Raw genomic sequence first — 16,041 nt, forward strand, 5'->3', positions numbered from 1 at the left:
ACTGGTACACATGAAGTGTGTCCTGGTAGCTTTGTACAGTACAGCTGAGTGTAATTCGACCCGCTCCTGGCCAGGGCTAGGTGTTGAAATGTAGATATCAGGTGGCCGTGTACTGTTGACAATGACTCACTGGGCCTCTTGGCAAATTGTCATCAAGGGATAAGAACACACTGGCATTATCACAAAAGCCTTTGAACGGACTATTCTAGATCTAAACCAGACTTAAAGTTAAACCTCAAATGTTTGTCTGTACCACTATAATGACTATGTTTAGTTGTATGCTGCTAATACTAAGTAACTATTCATTATTCAACCATGCATGCATGTACATGACTGTATGATCCTATATATTTGACAACACATGTAGGTAAACAAAGACCATTGCACATAAAGTATATGTATACACAAACATGCCCAAGCCTATTCTAGATCCAGGCCAGTCAATTGTTTGTCTGTACCACTATGTTACAATGGTGCTGATCCTAACTCTAAATGATTTGTTATTCAAGCCTGTTCCCTCATTTATATTCAACAACACGTGTAAGCTACCATAACAATGACCATTGCACATGATGTGTACTGAAGTATGTCTCACAAACATGCCCCAAGCCTGTAATTAATGCTTACTCTAGAATATTCAATGCCATGTTTTGACCACTAATAAAGGTTTTTTATGTATTCATAGCCAAAGAATAGCCAAACAGGTGCATTCACAGACAGGTGTTAGTTTCACATGGAAATCCTTTCACAAATACCAATTAACCTTAACGGTACCAAAATATGAGCTTTTCCATTTAACTCATATCTTGAACCATATACACACGTGTAAGATTTAAATCAGAAAAAAAGAAGGATGCGAATCAGAGAAACAATAGATTAAAATGTGTGTGGCCGAATGCACCTGCCTACAACAGTTACTCTGCCTGTATGTATGTATACAGTATAGGACAACCTTGTGTTGTGGCCAAGTGTAGACCTTCACATGTGAATTGCACTTTTCTGCTAAAGAAGAAAAGAATCTTAAGTGTTTACGTTCCCTCCATTTCCCTTCACACAGTGGTTAAGGGTGCCTTTAAAGGCGATCAATATATCGAAAAAAATCAATAACTTTAGATGGAAGCACATTATGGAATCACAATGGTGAATTTGTCTGTAGTTACCCAAGCAGCTAAATGGATTCTATTGACGTCCGGGTTAGGAAGATTTTGATACCCAAGAGAGATTTTGGGTAGCATAATCCAATTTGATCGTCGTGTATTATGATGCTGAGAAATTTATAGACTAGTATAAAAGCAGTTATCAAATCTGCTACCAAGTCCGATTTTTCACCAAATGCTCAAATATAGCTGCTTGGACAGAAACACAAGATTTTAAGGATCCTTGAATAGCTATAGTTGGAAAGTCTGTAACTTTACGTGTCATAACAAGAAAGATGGGTACTATCAATTTATGGTACAATGTGCTTAGTGAATATTCTGTATCCCCTGATCTGGTCAAATTACAAGACCAAATCTGATTCCTACCTAATGACCATACCCTATCAGGGCTGGAAATACTGGGTGCATGTGTATAATATTCATATTGTTTCTTGACATTGAAGTATCAAAAAAAATAATAAGACCTTTCTTATACAAAGTTAACATGTAACCTGTATGAAAAGTTAGCCATAAAATTTCAGATTCCAGCTATGGAAGGGAGCAGTAAGATTTGTAGTTAAATTTTGCTGACACTACACTTTACTTCATGTTGAGCATGCAATTGTTTTCTGTGCACCTACAAGTAGAGATTTTTAGGTTAGGTGAGCAAGCTTTGGCTATATGTTTTGTACCATGTATAGGTAGTGATATATGTTGATAGAGTTTTTAGGACTTAAGTTATATAATTTGTATCTCTGTTATAATATTTTATCTGATCCTTAACTCTTCCCTCATTACCTCAATGAAAAGCGGCCTGCATGCGGATTTTACATTGTACACATGTGGCTTAGTCATGACGCCCCTACGACCATTGAGGTCATGGGTCATGAGTGAGTGAGTGAGCTTGTCATGAATAAACAAACAAAAACAAACAATTCCAAATGAATATCGAGCCCTGCCTAACTTTCTGTTCCCTTCTGTCCTGTTGCACAGGAGGACATGAACCTGTCTGAAGACAAGAAGGCTCCGCTGAGAGAGAAGAGTCTGGAGATGAAGAAAGAGATGGTGGCCGGGTACATCAACAGAACTGCCGCTGTCTCGGTAGGTCTACAGCACCAGTAACATGCTAATAGTATAAACAAGGTGAATAGAAGAATTCAAACAACACAAACTGACGCTGTTTTTCTCTGTATATAGTGCGGAAGGTGGTTAGTTACCGACATTGTATTATAGCGATATCTGGAACCGTTTGACAGCACGTGTGTGGGCACCAGGCCGCCTTTGCAGTTGTTGATTTTCAACTTTCTATGTCAAAACCTGAGTGAGTGGAGTGTAGACAAACGACTTCAGTGAAAACATATTATTGACAGAGGTGCAATTTAACATTAACAGCCGTCAACCTGTGCAGAAGTTGATTCTGACGCAGCCAAAATCTCTGCTGATTCCCGGGAAACCCTTCAAGGCTGCCAGGATCCTCACAAACACATTATAAAGAGCTTGTTCCTGACAGCGAGTGTCTCACCGCAGCACAAAGCCCATCCGTCTGGCTCTCCCCGTGGAGTCTGTAGAGTACCGACAGGACTGGGTTCAGTCTGCTAGATGAGTGCAGAGAAGGATATGCATGTAATATTTGTGTCCATTGGCCTTCACATTCAAAGTTGAACATGAAAACATGGTTCGTTTGAGTTTGTGCTTTACAGTTTTCCCATCTTGTCTCTTGAAGCATTCGTCAGTGGAAACTTTGGAAAGATTGTCTCTTTACTGGATGTTACATGTATATCACAACGTCATGTAAACATATTACTGGCAGAGGTGCAATATAACAGCCGTCAACCTGTGCAGAAGTTGGTTCTGACGCAGCCCAAAGCTCTAGATCTTCTGATTCCTGCAATCCCTTCAAGGCTGCTGAGCTCCTCACAAACACAATCATCATGAAGCTGAAGTGCTTGTTTCTGACAGCGAGTGCCTCACCGCAGCACACTGCCCATCCGTCTGGCTCTCCCCGTGGAGCCTGTAGAGTACAACAGGACCGGGTTCAGTCTGACAGATGAGTGTATAGAGAGAAGCTGAGTGGTTTAATGTACCTGAGTATGAGACACAACATTAGGACTGGCACAAACATGATCGATGGTCCAATTTCAAGCCTTACATGTATCGAGACTTCCTGCTGAAAGACTGATTGCAAACAAGCAAAAAGAGATAGAAATGTTGTGCATGTTTATGAAGATAGTGAATAAAGGATTAGAATGCACTTAAGTGGTCTGTCAATGAAGGTTTAAGATATTCAGGAAATAAGGCCACGCCATTTTAATTTCTTGGTTAACGGAATTTAAAAAAATGCTAGATTGGAAAATCAACAGGAAAACAGCATCTCAGAGGAAAGTTTGTACTTTGGTGCACACAGTTTCAGGGTGTGAACAGGGTCAGGTGCAAGTTTTCACCCCAGCCTTCTGTTTTCATGATTTCTTTTTTGCTAGAATTTAAAAAAAATCTGTTAACCAAGAAATAGAATTGGTGTGGCCTAAGATACACCAAATTATAGCAGTAAATCAAGCAACTGAATTTTCTGGATTAACTTTCCAAATGATATCCAGTTGCTTAAATAGCTGCTATTTGGCACAGTAATTGGTCTGTTCAAATTGTACTTTTTGCTGTTTTTGGATCAGTCTCTAATTTGAAGACAGTGGAACATATAGTAATGTCCCACGTTTTGAAAGGTAAATAAATGGGTTTATTAAATATTATAAATCATTCCAACGGAAAGTTTTTGTAAAATCCAGATTTGCAGAAAAGCCAGGGGAAATTTCAGAGACTTCTTTATGTACCTTGTTTCTTTTAGCATCACACTGAGGGCACTGAGAAATAATTGGTACATTTGTATTCCATGTTCCTAGAGGCATTTACTGCACAGCAGTGTGTACATTTTGGTGTTAATCTTGATGTATAGAAGCTGAGTGCTTTGGGTTTTAAGTCATCCTGGGTACAATTAGAGGCAACTTCACAGTATGGCTCCAAGATTGATTCATCCAGTGAGAATATAATGTACCAAAATGGAACCTGCAATTGTCATGCTGACAGGGACACATCTCTTGAACCAGCTATGCTAAAAGCTGTGTAGAACAAACTCTAGTACTATTAGTGCCTTTAATTTCCAGAGATTAGGTACATACATGTATATACATGTAAGACATTCAGATTAGATAACTACATATCACTATCAGATTTTGATAAAATTTAGCATTTACTGTGATATTATGTTTTGATTGAATGTGAATGATTCAGGTAAATTTAAGGTGTTATCGAGCATGTTGCATATGATGTACCTATTATAGATAGAAACTGATCAGTTATGCATTTGTTATTTCTTCAATCTATCAGGTTATGTATTTCTGGTTTTCTCAACAACTTCCATGTTAAGAAAACATGTGTAAGTTGAGAAAATGCCGTTATTACAAATCTCACTATTTTCTATTTTTCTCTAATCCCCTCTCACCACCTTACTCCCCTCTGACCCTTGACCCACCCTCCCCTCCTGGCACCCACATGATCCACGACCTTTGACCCATCTGACCTCTGACACCACCTGTCATGGATCCAGTTCGGATTTGCGGTAGGAGGTTCAGGTGTCGTTAAGTCATGTGTTGCATGCAGTGAATTTTTTCCATGCACTTTGGATTCTTTTTCATGAGCATGGATTTTGTTTCATGGCATGTCCTTCTGTTACTCATAAGGCCACAGCAAGTAAATTTTATGGATGACATCCTCCGCAGACTCCAAAATTAATGAGATAGGGCAAAAAAAAAACAAGGCGGGCAAAAAAAACAAGATTCCTATATTTTCAAATTTTGAGGTCATAAATATTGTTAAACAAGAATTGAGGCGACGAAATACTAGTATGATATCATGACCAACAGGTTTTTTATTCCTGTATTCAACCAATGAGGTTTCATATATAATATAAAACCTCCTTGATTCAACAGTAAACATGTCCTTGTAGATGTGTATACATCTCAATAGACTAACTACAACAAATGCAGAAAAGAGCTTGTTGTACCATCATCTGAAGCAACTACACTGGATATTCATATGCGATGAAACACCTTGTGTATACAGCTGCTCAATTAAGTAAAATTGTTTGTTTAATGTCCTTGCTAGAACAAATGCAGAAAACAGCTTGTCATCATACCATCATGGGCAGGAACCACACTGGGTATTCATATGCAACGAAATACCTAAGACCGTCAACATTAAACTGTTCTGGAAGATGTGCAGCTCAATTAACTAGAACAAACGCAGAAAACAGCTTGTCATACCATCATGGGCTACACTGTGTATTCATATGCAATGAAACACCTCAACGTTTACGACATATTTGCCCATTTTTGGCATGTTGACCACCGTCGAAGGGCAATGAAATTTCTTATTTTTTATTTCGAAATCAGGCGAAAATTAATGAGCGCGCTGATGTCATCCATAAAAATTACTTGCTGTGGCCTAACCACTAATGCAACGGTTTTGTTTGTTTTCACACATTTTTCTTTCTTTTTCAAATGTTGCAGTCTGAGAGTAGGATATGCATGTGATAGTTGTGTCCGTTGGCGTTTACGTTCAAAGTTGAACATGAAAATATGGTTCAGTTCAGTTGGTGCATTACAGTTTTCTTGTGTCTTGTCTAATTTCTCTGTGCAAAAACTTTGGAAAGTTTGTCTCTTTACTGGATATTACATGTATATCACATTGCCACGTAAAAAGAATGTCAAAAAGTGCTTCTTAAGTTTTTTTTTAAAACAGAAGCAAATTACAAATTTTAGGGACAAAATCAGTTGATCCTGGTTTCTCCTGCATCCTACTCACAATCAAATGGCTTCTGGCCAAGTTCTAGAAAAGGACTCCAAACCTGCAGCTGTCTTACCTAGAGCAAGTCTGAACTGATTCTGAGTTGTGTACAATAAAAGTTTCAGTCACTTTCATGAAGCAAAAGATCTTCTTTGAAACAGTGCATGCTCTCTGCCTTTGTGCACCATTGCACTGTATGGTTATCACAGTTTGTTTTGCCTTTTTGTTTGCATTTTGTATGATTATGTTTTCATATACTAACATGCTGACTGCTTGGCTATTGCATCGTCACAGGCATTTTTCTGCATGTTTGGAATGTGTTTTATGTTTAGTTTTTGATTTTAGGATACATGTATATGTGATACCACATGAAAATTTCATGTACTAGCATGTACAATGTACTAATCATTCACAATTGACAATTGTTAAGATTTTTATTTAGTCGGAAAATGTGTTTGTAGCCTCACATCAATGCCTCCAAGGTATTGTTGAAAAATGTAGCCAGTAAACTGAAGCTGTGATTACATATGTGAAGTGACAGATCCATAAGTAAAATTTCTTTTAGTTTCTTCCTAAAAAAGTAAAATACTGTCTGGTACGTAAGTGCAAAATATTCATATACTGATATAGCACAGCCTACATTTGTACATGACATTAGCTGGCAGATGTTATGATAAAAGCTGGGGAACAGTATTTATAAGATTCACCTTATTTTCTAAAGACCTGCTAACCTGATATTGTTATTTATGGTACTGACTGATGTTGTCCACATCCCCCTACAGAAGAACACCAGTAAATCAGACTCCATGAAGCCCCAGGACTACATCCACGAGATGAAACAGCTGAGTGTGGGGGAGAGACTTTACTCCACCATCAGCTCTCTCAGGGTCTCCCTCACAAGCAACCCTGTCAGGTCTGTCCTACTGAACGAATGAACAAATGGATTAATTAAGTAATTAATTTATCAATCAGAGTTTCACGACCTCATACCTTTGCCAAATGATGTTGAGTGACAGGTCAAGCGTAATTCATGATGATTGATCTCAAGGATTGTCTCTACAGTTCAAGTCAACTGATTTTCAAACAAGCCTTGTGTACAGTTATGATGAAATGATCATGACATTGTGTCCAACTCGAAGTTAAGATACAAAATGATTACAAAGATGGTACTGACCAAGCCTGTTCTCCGTTCACAGTTGGGTGCAGAACTTTGGAGACGAGGGACTGAACACACTACTGCACATCCTGGAGGAATGCTACCAAAGGTGGGGGTCAATCTGTTTTCCTTTTCCTCTTCTTAGACAGTGAACTATTATACTAGTGTGCGTAGTCCACTAGTGGTTAGCAATCCTGCCTCTGGACCAAGAGGTTGGGAGTTTGAATACCGGCTGTTATTGCTTACCCAACTTGCACACTACTGAAAAGTGTCTCAGTCGTAAGGACAGGACATAAGCTGTGGTCCACTGTTCATTGTGCTTGTCGAAAAGAGCTAGGGAAATGACCTGATACAATAAACCTGTAAATACTGTACATAGCATCTGTCTTCCCTTCTCTGTGACCAGTGTAAGGTTAGCTCTTCAGTGATCACTTTCTATACTTCTATCCCATCAGAATATTATTTTCTACTCGAGTTTGTGCCATGTTGAATGTGGTTTTTATGAATGAATTCCTGACTATGTTCCTGCAGTGATGGAAGAACAGAGAAGAAGATCCAGCATGAGTGTGTCAGGAGTCTGAAGGCTTTCATGAACAACAAGGTGAGAATCATGTTTGGGTCTGAGGAAAGCAGTTATCAGAGTTTATGAAGCAATGGGTCAGTAGGTAACATATCTGTCCTTGGTGCTGAACTACCTTCCGTCAGATTGTATTGACAAATGCTGCTGTATAAACAAACAAAATTGCAATTTCATCACCCCCTATCAATATTGTTCTTGTTTGTAGTCCATTTTGTGTCTGTAAAGAATATGCTTGCTTATATTACACTTAGCTTTTAATTAGTTCTACCACATGATAGAAATGACCATAGATTTGAGGAAAACAGGTTTCAAAGTTGCATGATAGTGTCACATGTAAAGAAATTGCAAAAGCCTTGACCCAAAGGTCTTGGTCAGGTCAAAGATCTGTTGAAAAATGTATATGAATGGGGCATACCTTATGCGACTACATGTAATACAAGTTGTATCATAAGTTCTTGTGTGTGTTTTCTCCAGTATGGGTTGAGACAAATGTTGGATAAGGAAGATGGCCTGACCATCCTGGCTCGCTCGGTCGACGCTGACAACCCCGCCATCATGACTGACGCCATCAAGATCCTGGCTGCTGTGTGCCTCGTACCCAATGGGTAAGTTTAACTCTTCTTCTTCTTGTTGTTTTTATTGTTTGGTATCTTATTTATTTATCTATTTATTTCCCGTGACACCCCCCCTCCCTCCACTTGGACCCCTGGGAAAAACAGACATGTATACATGTATTTGTTGTACAGGCCAACAGGGCTATCCAAGTAAAATAACGGTTCTACTACTACTACTACTACTACTCTTATTTATCTATTCTTTAAAACCTGCCCAGTGCAATGGAGGATAGAGAAGGATGGAGGAGAAGGACCATGGCCAACCTTGAGACTGTCACGACCAGATGATGATGATATATTCTTTTATGGGGAAGGGAATATGTTGTTTTCGTTGTTGTCATTCATCTGGGGTATTGAAAGATGCTATTTTGCTTTACTTTGGTAACGAGTTTGTTGCTTTTTTGAAAGCATTTTGAATTAGAAATGGCTGTATCCTTTAAAGTCATTCGTCTAGATCTTGTTTTTCTTCCCAATATTTGTCAAGGACTCAAGAAGTTTAGCGTAACGATTTCAATAAAATGCCTATAATTTTGAAACGAGTGTAGGTAGGCATTTGATTTTTATGTCATACCAATGTTCGTTTTACGGGTGGGTACAACATAAATAACATACAACACGGTATATTCTACGTCATGTCCAAACTGAGAGGATTTCAGTAGTACTGACTCCCCGACTGTTCCTCCCCAGGCACGATAAGGTGTTGGATGCCATCACAGTGAATGCAGAGGTGGCAGACAGGGAGAGGCTCGTCCCCATCATCGATGGGCTCAAAACAGACAACGCATCGCTCAAGGTACATTCTTTCTCTGCTTTCTTTTCCACAAAATTCTTTACCATTTAAAGAATCAGAGGTTAGCAGTGCTGCTCCTGTATCAAAGTTGAAAGGTTCAAACCTTGACTTTTGTTGCTCGTCTAAATCACACTCTATGGCATGGGTTGTTCTTGAAAGAGCTACCATAGGTGCATTTCCATGACTCTTTTGTACATAGCATCAGTTTTTTTAGTCACAATCAGCGGAAGACAAGATTTTTTATGTTAGTCAAGGCCCATTTACATTTTCTGCTTCTTTATCCTAGTATGAAGGTTGTGTGTGTTCGGTTTTTAGTTCCTTGTCAATCGACAATCATGACTATATTATGTAGCTTTGCAGTGAGTTCAAATCTAGATTGAGATGCCCTCTCTCCTTGTCCTTTTGCCAGGCTGTGTGTGTTCAGTTGATTAGATATTTAAAAATTCTTTATCATGACTATATATATATATATATGTATGTATGTATGTATGTATATATTATCTTTTCAATGAGTACAATGCTACATTGAGAAACACCCTCCCTTTGCCCTAACTACAGGTTGGGTGTGTACAGTTTATTAATTCTTGTAACCACTATAGTAGTGAGTTTAAAGCTAGATTGAGAATGCATTACCTCCCTGTCCTGACTGCAGGTTGGGTGTGTCCAGTTCATCAACGCCCTGACCAGCACGCCTGATGACCTGGACTTCAGGTTACACCTGAGGAACGAGTTCATGAGGGCGGGGCTCATCCACCAGATCAGCGTGAGTGACAGTGGAGTTCTCTCCTCTATACTTATCTATCTATCTCTGTTTACGTCCACCTGTGGGGCCCTGGAAGCACAGCATGAGGAATGCACAAAAAAAGCAATTTAGATATACATACAATCACAACTCTCAAGAAACTCATAGAAACTGAAACTAATTTGGAAGGACTCCTTTCTGCAATGAATGACAAGAAATTCTGGAGAACGAACTTTACTTGCTTCACCTCGTAAGAGGAAGACCGATGATGATGATGACAATTAAGCAAAAAGAGTTGTAAGACTGAGTCGTTTTCTATAGTCAAAATGTCCTTACATGTATCTGTTCCAGTAAGGAAATGTGGAGTAAAATTTTTGAAACTGCTGTCAGAGATTTACCATGCTTCATACTTAAAGTTTTCATCAACAAAGGTAACAAGCAGTGGTTTAAAGATTTGATGTTCTTTGTGTTTTTCAGCAAAACTTTTAACAAATCTCTTGCATACAGTATTTTTGAAGAACTGCATTGGAAAGATGTAAACATACCCAAAGGGGTTCTTATTTTGGTTGTACTCTGTCATTCATAGCTACACAATGAATCATATATGTTTGTCCTCTGCTTTTTTCCTTCTTTGATTCCTTCCCTCCTTCCGATGCCCAGGAGCTTCATAAGACAGCTAATGAGGAGCTGTACATCCAGCTGAGGGTTTTCGAGGAGCAGAAGGAAGAAGACTTTGAGGAACTCTCACACAGATATAACGACATCAGAATAGAACTGGAATATCCTTTCTTGCCATTTGATGTGCTTAGTTGTTGAGTTTCTAGTAGAGACCCCATTCTGTGGGTACATCTCAATTTTGCTTTAACGGAAAGGAAAAAGTTCCAAATAAGATATTCTCACTGAGAAATGTTACTGAACAGGTACATTAAGTGGAAGCTAAGCTAAATTTGCAGTGTATCTCCAAAATGCAGGGTCCTTATGAATGGGGCATCATTGTAATGGGAATGAAAAGGCAACCATATCTTGAATCAGACAAAAGAGTAAGTTTCACAAGCAGCAGACAAGACTTAAGTAATCTTGAAATCTTTATTAGACATACCACGTTTGCAGACTAATGACTAATTTACAAGCAAATCAGACAAAATTTCAACAAAATGCACTCAAAATTCCCATTTGAGCTTGTGTTCCTTGAATGTAACAGCACACAAGATTTAAGTAATGACTGATATATAGGCAAATCAGACATTTCAGCAGAATGCACACGTTGAGTAAACCATTCCCGTAAAGCTTGTGTTCCTTAACGGTGTGTACTGATGTGCGTGAGGTGTTTGAGCTGGTGAAGAACACCGTGAGCGACAACTCTGCCGAGCCGTACTTCCTGTCCATCCTGCAGCATCTGGTGCTCGTCAGGGACGATGCCTGGGCCAGGTCAGTGGGTTGGGTTGTCTACAATGATTCTGTGGCTTAGGTCTGTTATTAGCACGGTCTCCAGCTCTCTTGGTTGATTTGAACAATGTAAATAAGTTGGTGTGATTGTTTGATATTATATTAATAGCCCATTGTGTAAAATCCTGTACATAATTCAGAGAGGTAGAGACCATTTCCTGTGTATGTAAGTTTGTCTTTCGAATAAAAAGAAATGTATGAATGAAAAAAAAAAATGGTTCTTGGTTCCAACTGTGCATGTGGGAAGTCAAAGTCGATGAAGGCCCATAAGTTGTAAACAGTTCTTGATATAAACCATACTGGATATAAGCCCAGACGTGTCACATTTATGTCTCTGTGGCCCTCGACTTAAACATATGTTTGGGGTTATCTATAAACCGGCATGGCTGTTTGGGGTTGCATTCGTCCTTTAGGATGGTGACATGAAACCAGCAGCCTTGCATATAGTGGAGCTTCAGACATCAGTGTGCCATACTTTCCCTTAGATTTGTTAGAACAGATTCCTAGGCTAAGTGAATTACTAAAAGCTGCTGTAACAATGATGAACCCTATCAGTAAAATTTTCACCTTCCAGGCCGCAGTACTTCAAACTTATTGAGGAGTGTGTGGCTCAGATTGTCCTGCACAAGAGCGGAGTCGACCCAGACTTCAGAACGAAACGGTTCCAGGTAGACGTAGAACCTCTCATAGGTGAGTTTGCAAATAAGCAAATGAGTGCTGTTTACATCTTTAATAAAAAGCACTACCATTTTGTATGGTGATGTTAAACTGCTACTAATTTGTTAGCTACATTTTTAGCCTGCTATGGCAGGACTGTTGTGCTAAATTATTACTTTGATCTCACCAATAATTTCAAAACATGCTATTTAGCTTCACTATGTCAAACTGGCTGGCCGCCTTTATGAAGGCCAATACGTTTGAAATTCAAATTACAGTAACTGTGCTTTTCCAAAGTACAAATGTAAAACAGTAAATGAACAAAGAGACTGGACTGTTAATGCTGGATGAGGTTGAAGATGAAACCATTTTATCCTATATCATGGTTTCTTGTTACTGACTATGTCTTGCACACTGTGTCGTCCACAGAGGGACTTGTAGATAAGGCAAAAGTAGAAGAAGCCGAGTTCAAAGCGGAGGAACTACAGAAGCAGGTTCGTTGTTATCAATCAATCTTTGTTGCATGTCATACGCACACATAATTGAGCCAGGGACCTTCCTGGGTCTACATTATGATGTCAGATCCGTGAAAGGAGCAAATTAACAGGTACAAAAGCACAACACAAAAAAAGTTAATCTATCTTCAAGTTGACAGCTCATCTAGATAAACTGTTACTAGTTTAACTTTTTGTTTGGTCTTTAAGACTGACAGGAAGACATAGAAATGTGATTCTTAGTCACGATTTATTCTGTATGTTATCAGTTTTGTAAGTCCATCCTCTGATTTGGTCTGTTTTCTGTTGCAGCTCGAACATGAGCTGACAGCGAGGCAAGAAACTGAAGCCAAGATGACCCTGAACACGGCCACGTACGAGGGCAAAATCAAGGACTACGAATCTAAAGTAGCAGAACTAGAAAATAGGGTAAGTCTGTATATAAATTTGTGGCAGCAGGTTGTCATTTTTGATGACACCAATTTGAGGTGTTGCATTTACAAATTTCAGCTCCATGGATCCAGTAAATTGATCACATTAATGCTGAAATTGTGAGTGGTCATTTACATACATGTACATTGTATTACTAACTATTGTAATGTCCTCTTGGCAGATTTTTACTTTGAAATGTCCCAGAATCAAGGAATAAACGAGTGACTCTTTATCATTGTTTTGTCATTTGTTTGTTGTTATTTATTTGTTTTTGTTTGTTTTCCTTCACAGATAAAAGTTGGTGGGATTCCTGCTGGTACAGGCATACCTCCACCCCCTCCCCCTCCTGGGGGCATCCCTCCCCCACCCCCCCCTCCTGGGGGCATCCCCCCTCCCCCACCCCCTCCAGGAGGCGGTCCACCCCCTCCGCCGCCCCCACCGGGAGGCGGGCCTCCCCCACCCCCTCCCCCGCCGGGCATGGGCCCTCCCCCACCCCCTGGGGCGCCTCCCATGATGGGCTCCCCTGCCAACGTCCTTCCGCCGGGGATGCAGCCCAAGAAGAAATACAAACCAGAGGTCACCATGAAAAGGGCTAACTGGAACAAGGTAGGAAGAACTTCTGAAAATAATTTCTTCAAGTTTTTCTTTTAAACAACCAGTGATGTCTGTCACCTATGTCAGAAGCTCTGAGGAAGGTTTCTGATAGACATTGAAATGTAAGCAGGTGAGAGACATTGCTGGTTGTGTAAAAGAAAAATTCCAATATCCAAGGTTGGGAGAAGTTTGCCAGGCACTTTTACGATAGCAAGTAAGTTGGGCAAAAGTAAGATTGATACCTTTCTATGTCTAGTGAAGTCAACACATAGGAATAGTGAAGTTTCGACTGTGGCGAATGTAAATATATGTAAAATAGTTGAAAGCTGTTCTCCCATTCTGGGAACGTTCTAAAATAGACTTACGTTGGGCCTACCGCTGGTAGAACACCAAACGGCCAATCCCTAAGTGACTAAGCTCATTCCTATTCTTGCATCATATACTTGAGACGTGTTTGCTTGACTCTCCTTGTGGCAACTCCTACATCAACACTTAACAGTTGTGTTGATGATAGCAGATACTTTATACTTGTTTCTGAGGGAGAGTGTGATATTCTCCCACAGTAGGTTTAGATCAGTGGTAACTCGTAGCTTTGTTTTTCCAGCTGCCACCAAGGACCCTGACGCGGAACTGCTTCTGGACTAAGGTTAAAGAGGAGAAGTTTGAAAACGAGGACCTTTTCCACCTTCTACAGAACAACTTCGCGTCGAGTAGACGTAAGTCATTCTTACTGCAACGCATCCTTTTTTGCCAAAGAAGGAGTAGAAGGGCAACTCTTTTCTTTAACTTCCTTTTTTATTGCAATTTGCTTTTCTTTTTTTGCTTTTGCAATTTGTGTGAAGGCCACTCAATTTTCGTCTTCTTTAATGTTATATCATCAACAGAACTAGTGCCAGTGTAATGTTCCGAGGTTGTGTGAATATTCCTGCCATAGACATGTGGTTTTATTACTATATTTTTTTATTCACATCTATTTTACGAGTGTCAAGCAAAAAGCACAGTTGCTTGTATAACACCTTCTAATCATGATCACAAACATGAGTAAAACACAATGTCAATGACATACATAAATACAAAATGGATGTAAACATGACATGTTAGTGGTCTATCAATTACGAGAATCTACCTGCACAGTGAATGAAAGTGTGGACTACATTGTATATCAAAGACATTACTTTTTTTTCTCCAGCCAGAGGAAAGGTAGGTGTAGAGGAGGGAGGAGGAGACGTGACTGAGGGGAAGGAGATGAAGAAGAAGAAGGTGAAGGAACTGAAAGTCTTGGATGCAAAGACAGCTCAGAATCTATGTAAGTCCCATGTTTCATTTTTTTTTTTAGTCTGACACAGAAGGCTTGGCTGTCTAAGTCCCTGTTATGGTCATTGTGTGAAGTTTCCTTCTTTGGATGTGTTTCAGAAAAGAATCATTGGTACATACATGTAGAGTCTTCTATTATTATAGCTACATGTGCAGTTTTCTTTCTGTCAGTGTGTCTTTTTGTCACTGAAAGAGACATGCTTCATGTTGACTGAATGGTCATCTATAAAACCATGTAGAATTGCAGGTCTCAAAATGTATCCCTTCAAGTCTATTTTTTCCGTCTGGTTTTGTCCCTGGTGCTGAAAAGCCTGGGATTGTGCATTGCCCCTGTCCATGGTGCTGATTCGATTATTTTATTCAAAGATTTAATTTTAAGACTAGTCAACTACATGTAAATAGACCTACTTTGGGGTGTTAAACCTACATGCCTAAGTACCAAGACCATTTCTTCATGTTGCATCATCCAGGGCGCTTTACTGTGTCTTACACAATCTGGTCTTTCCATTGCTTTGGGAGTCTTCCCTGAGGTCTGGGGTTGGCAAACCCCTGGTTGTGAGCTTTGTAAACCAATGTTTGTGGTGGTCTCCTTATATCAGAAGGACTGTTATGATAACTATAAAGTAGGGACAATGTCACGCAAGTAATTTTTGTTCATTTACGATAACACTTCTGCTCAGTGTCCACCCATACGTGGTCGCCCTGTGCTTGTCACTGTCTGCTTCCGCTTCCGGCCACAGCCTTGCGATCTCTGTGACTACTCACTGTAGTGTCGACATCAAGGAGCGAGGTCACACACGGGTCAACTACCTGATCTCTCAATTAGAAATATACAAGTTTCCAACATCATCATCAACATCATTGTAGCTTGTCGCAATGTATCTCAGTCCAGCTCAGCGCAACTTCATTAGCTTCCCGCAGGTCCGTGTCTGTGCAGGTAGATGTGGAGAGTCTGCAGCTGTTCAAGTTTCCAACCATATGCTTTGTTTCCTTGCAGCCATCTTCCTGGGGTCCTATAAGATCCCTCACAGCGAGATAAAGCGGCTGATTCTGGAGATCGACGAGGAGAGGATGACAGAGGGCATGATCCAGGGGCTCATCAAGCAGATGCCGGAGGCGGAGCAGTTCGCCACCCTGCGCGACATGAGGGACCAGTTCGAGGAGCTCAGCGAACCCGAACAGTTCTGTGTCATGGTGAGGGTTGATAGAAGTAGAAGTAGTACTAGTATGCAGGGCTGAAAATACAAAAA

General features: G+C 39.9%; 1 protein-coding gene across 3 annotated transcripts in view; it reads left to right on the plus strand.

Annotated features, from left to right (window-relative positions):
- LOC136436139 (protein diaphanous homolog 2-like) overlaps positions 1–16,041 on the plus strand; it is a 38,803-nt gene that overhangs the window by 8,451 nt on the left and 14,311 nt on the right. For 2 of the 3 annotated variants that reach the window (XM_066429904.1, XM_066429906.1), the window contains exons 3-19: positions 2,130–2,237; positions 4,735–4,746; positions 6,755–6,885; positions 7,169–7,237; positions 7,660–7,729; positions 8,183–8,313; positions 9,010–9,115; positions 9,765–9,875; positions 10,515–10,633; positions 11,166–11,282; positions 11,875–11,990; positions 12,387–12,451; positions 12,764–12,880; positions 13,175–13,489; positions 14,082–14,193; positions 14,667–14,783; positions 15,789–15,985. In XM_066429904.1, the coding sequence (XP_066286001.1) occupies positions 2,130–2,237; positions 4,735–4,746; positions 6,755–6,885; positions 7,169–7,237; positions 7,660–7,729; positions 8,183–8,313; positions 9,010–9,115; positions 9,765–9,875; positions 10,515–10,633; positions 11,166–11,282; positions 11,875–11,990; positions 12,387–12,451; positions 12,764–12,880; positions 13,175–13,489; positions 14,082–14,193; positions 14,667–14,783; positions 15,789–15,985 (2,013 nt within the window). The remainder of the gene's footprint in view (positions 1–2,129; positions 2,238–4,734; positions 4,747–6,754; positions 6,886–7,168; positions 7,238–7,659; positions 7,730–8,182; positions 8,314–9,009; positions 9,116–9,764; positions 9,876–10,514; positions 10,634–11,165; positions 11,283–11,874; positions 11,991–12,386; positions 12,452–12,763; positions 12,881–13,174; positions 13,490–14,081; positions 14,194–14,666; positions 14,784–15,788; positions 15,986–16,041) is intronic. The other variant, XM_066429905.1, reaches the window with a different exon arrangement.

Source organism: Branchiostoma lanceolatum, chromosome 6 (genome assembly GCF_035083965.1).
Source record: "Branchiostoma lanceolatum isolate klBraLanc5 chromosome 6, klBraLanc5.hap2, whole genome shotgun sequence".
In the NCBI taxonomy this organism is placed as follows: domain Eukaryota; kingdom Metazoa; phylum Chordata; class Leptocardii; order Amphioxiformes; family Branchiostomatidae; genus Branchiostoma; species Branchiostoma lanceolatum.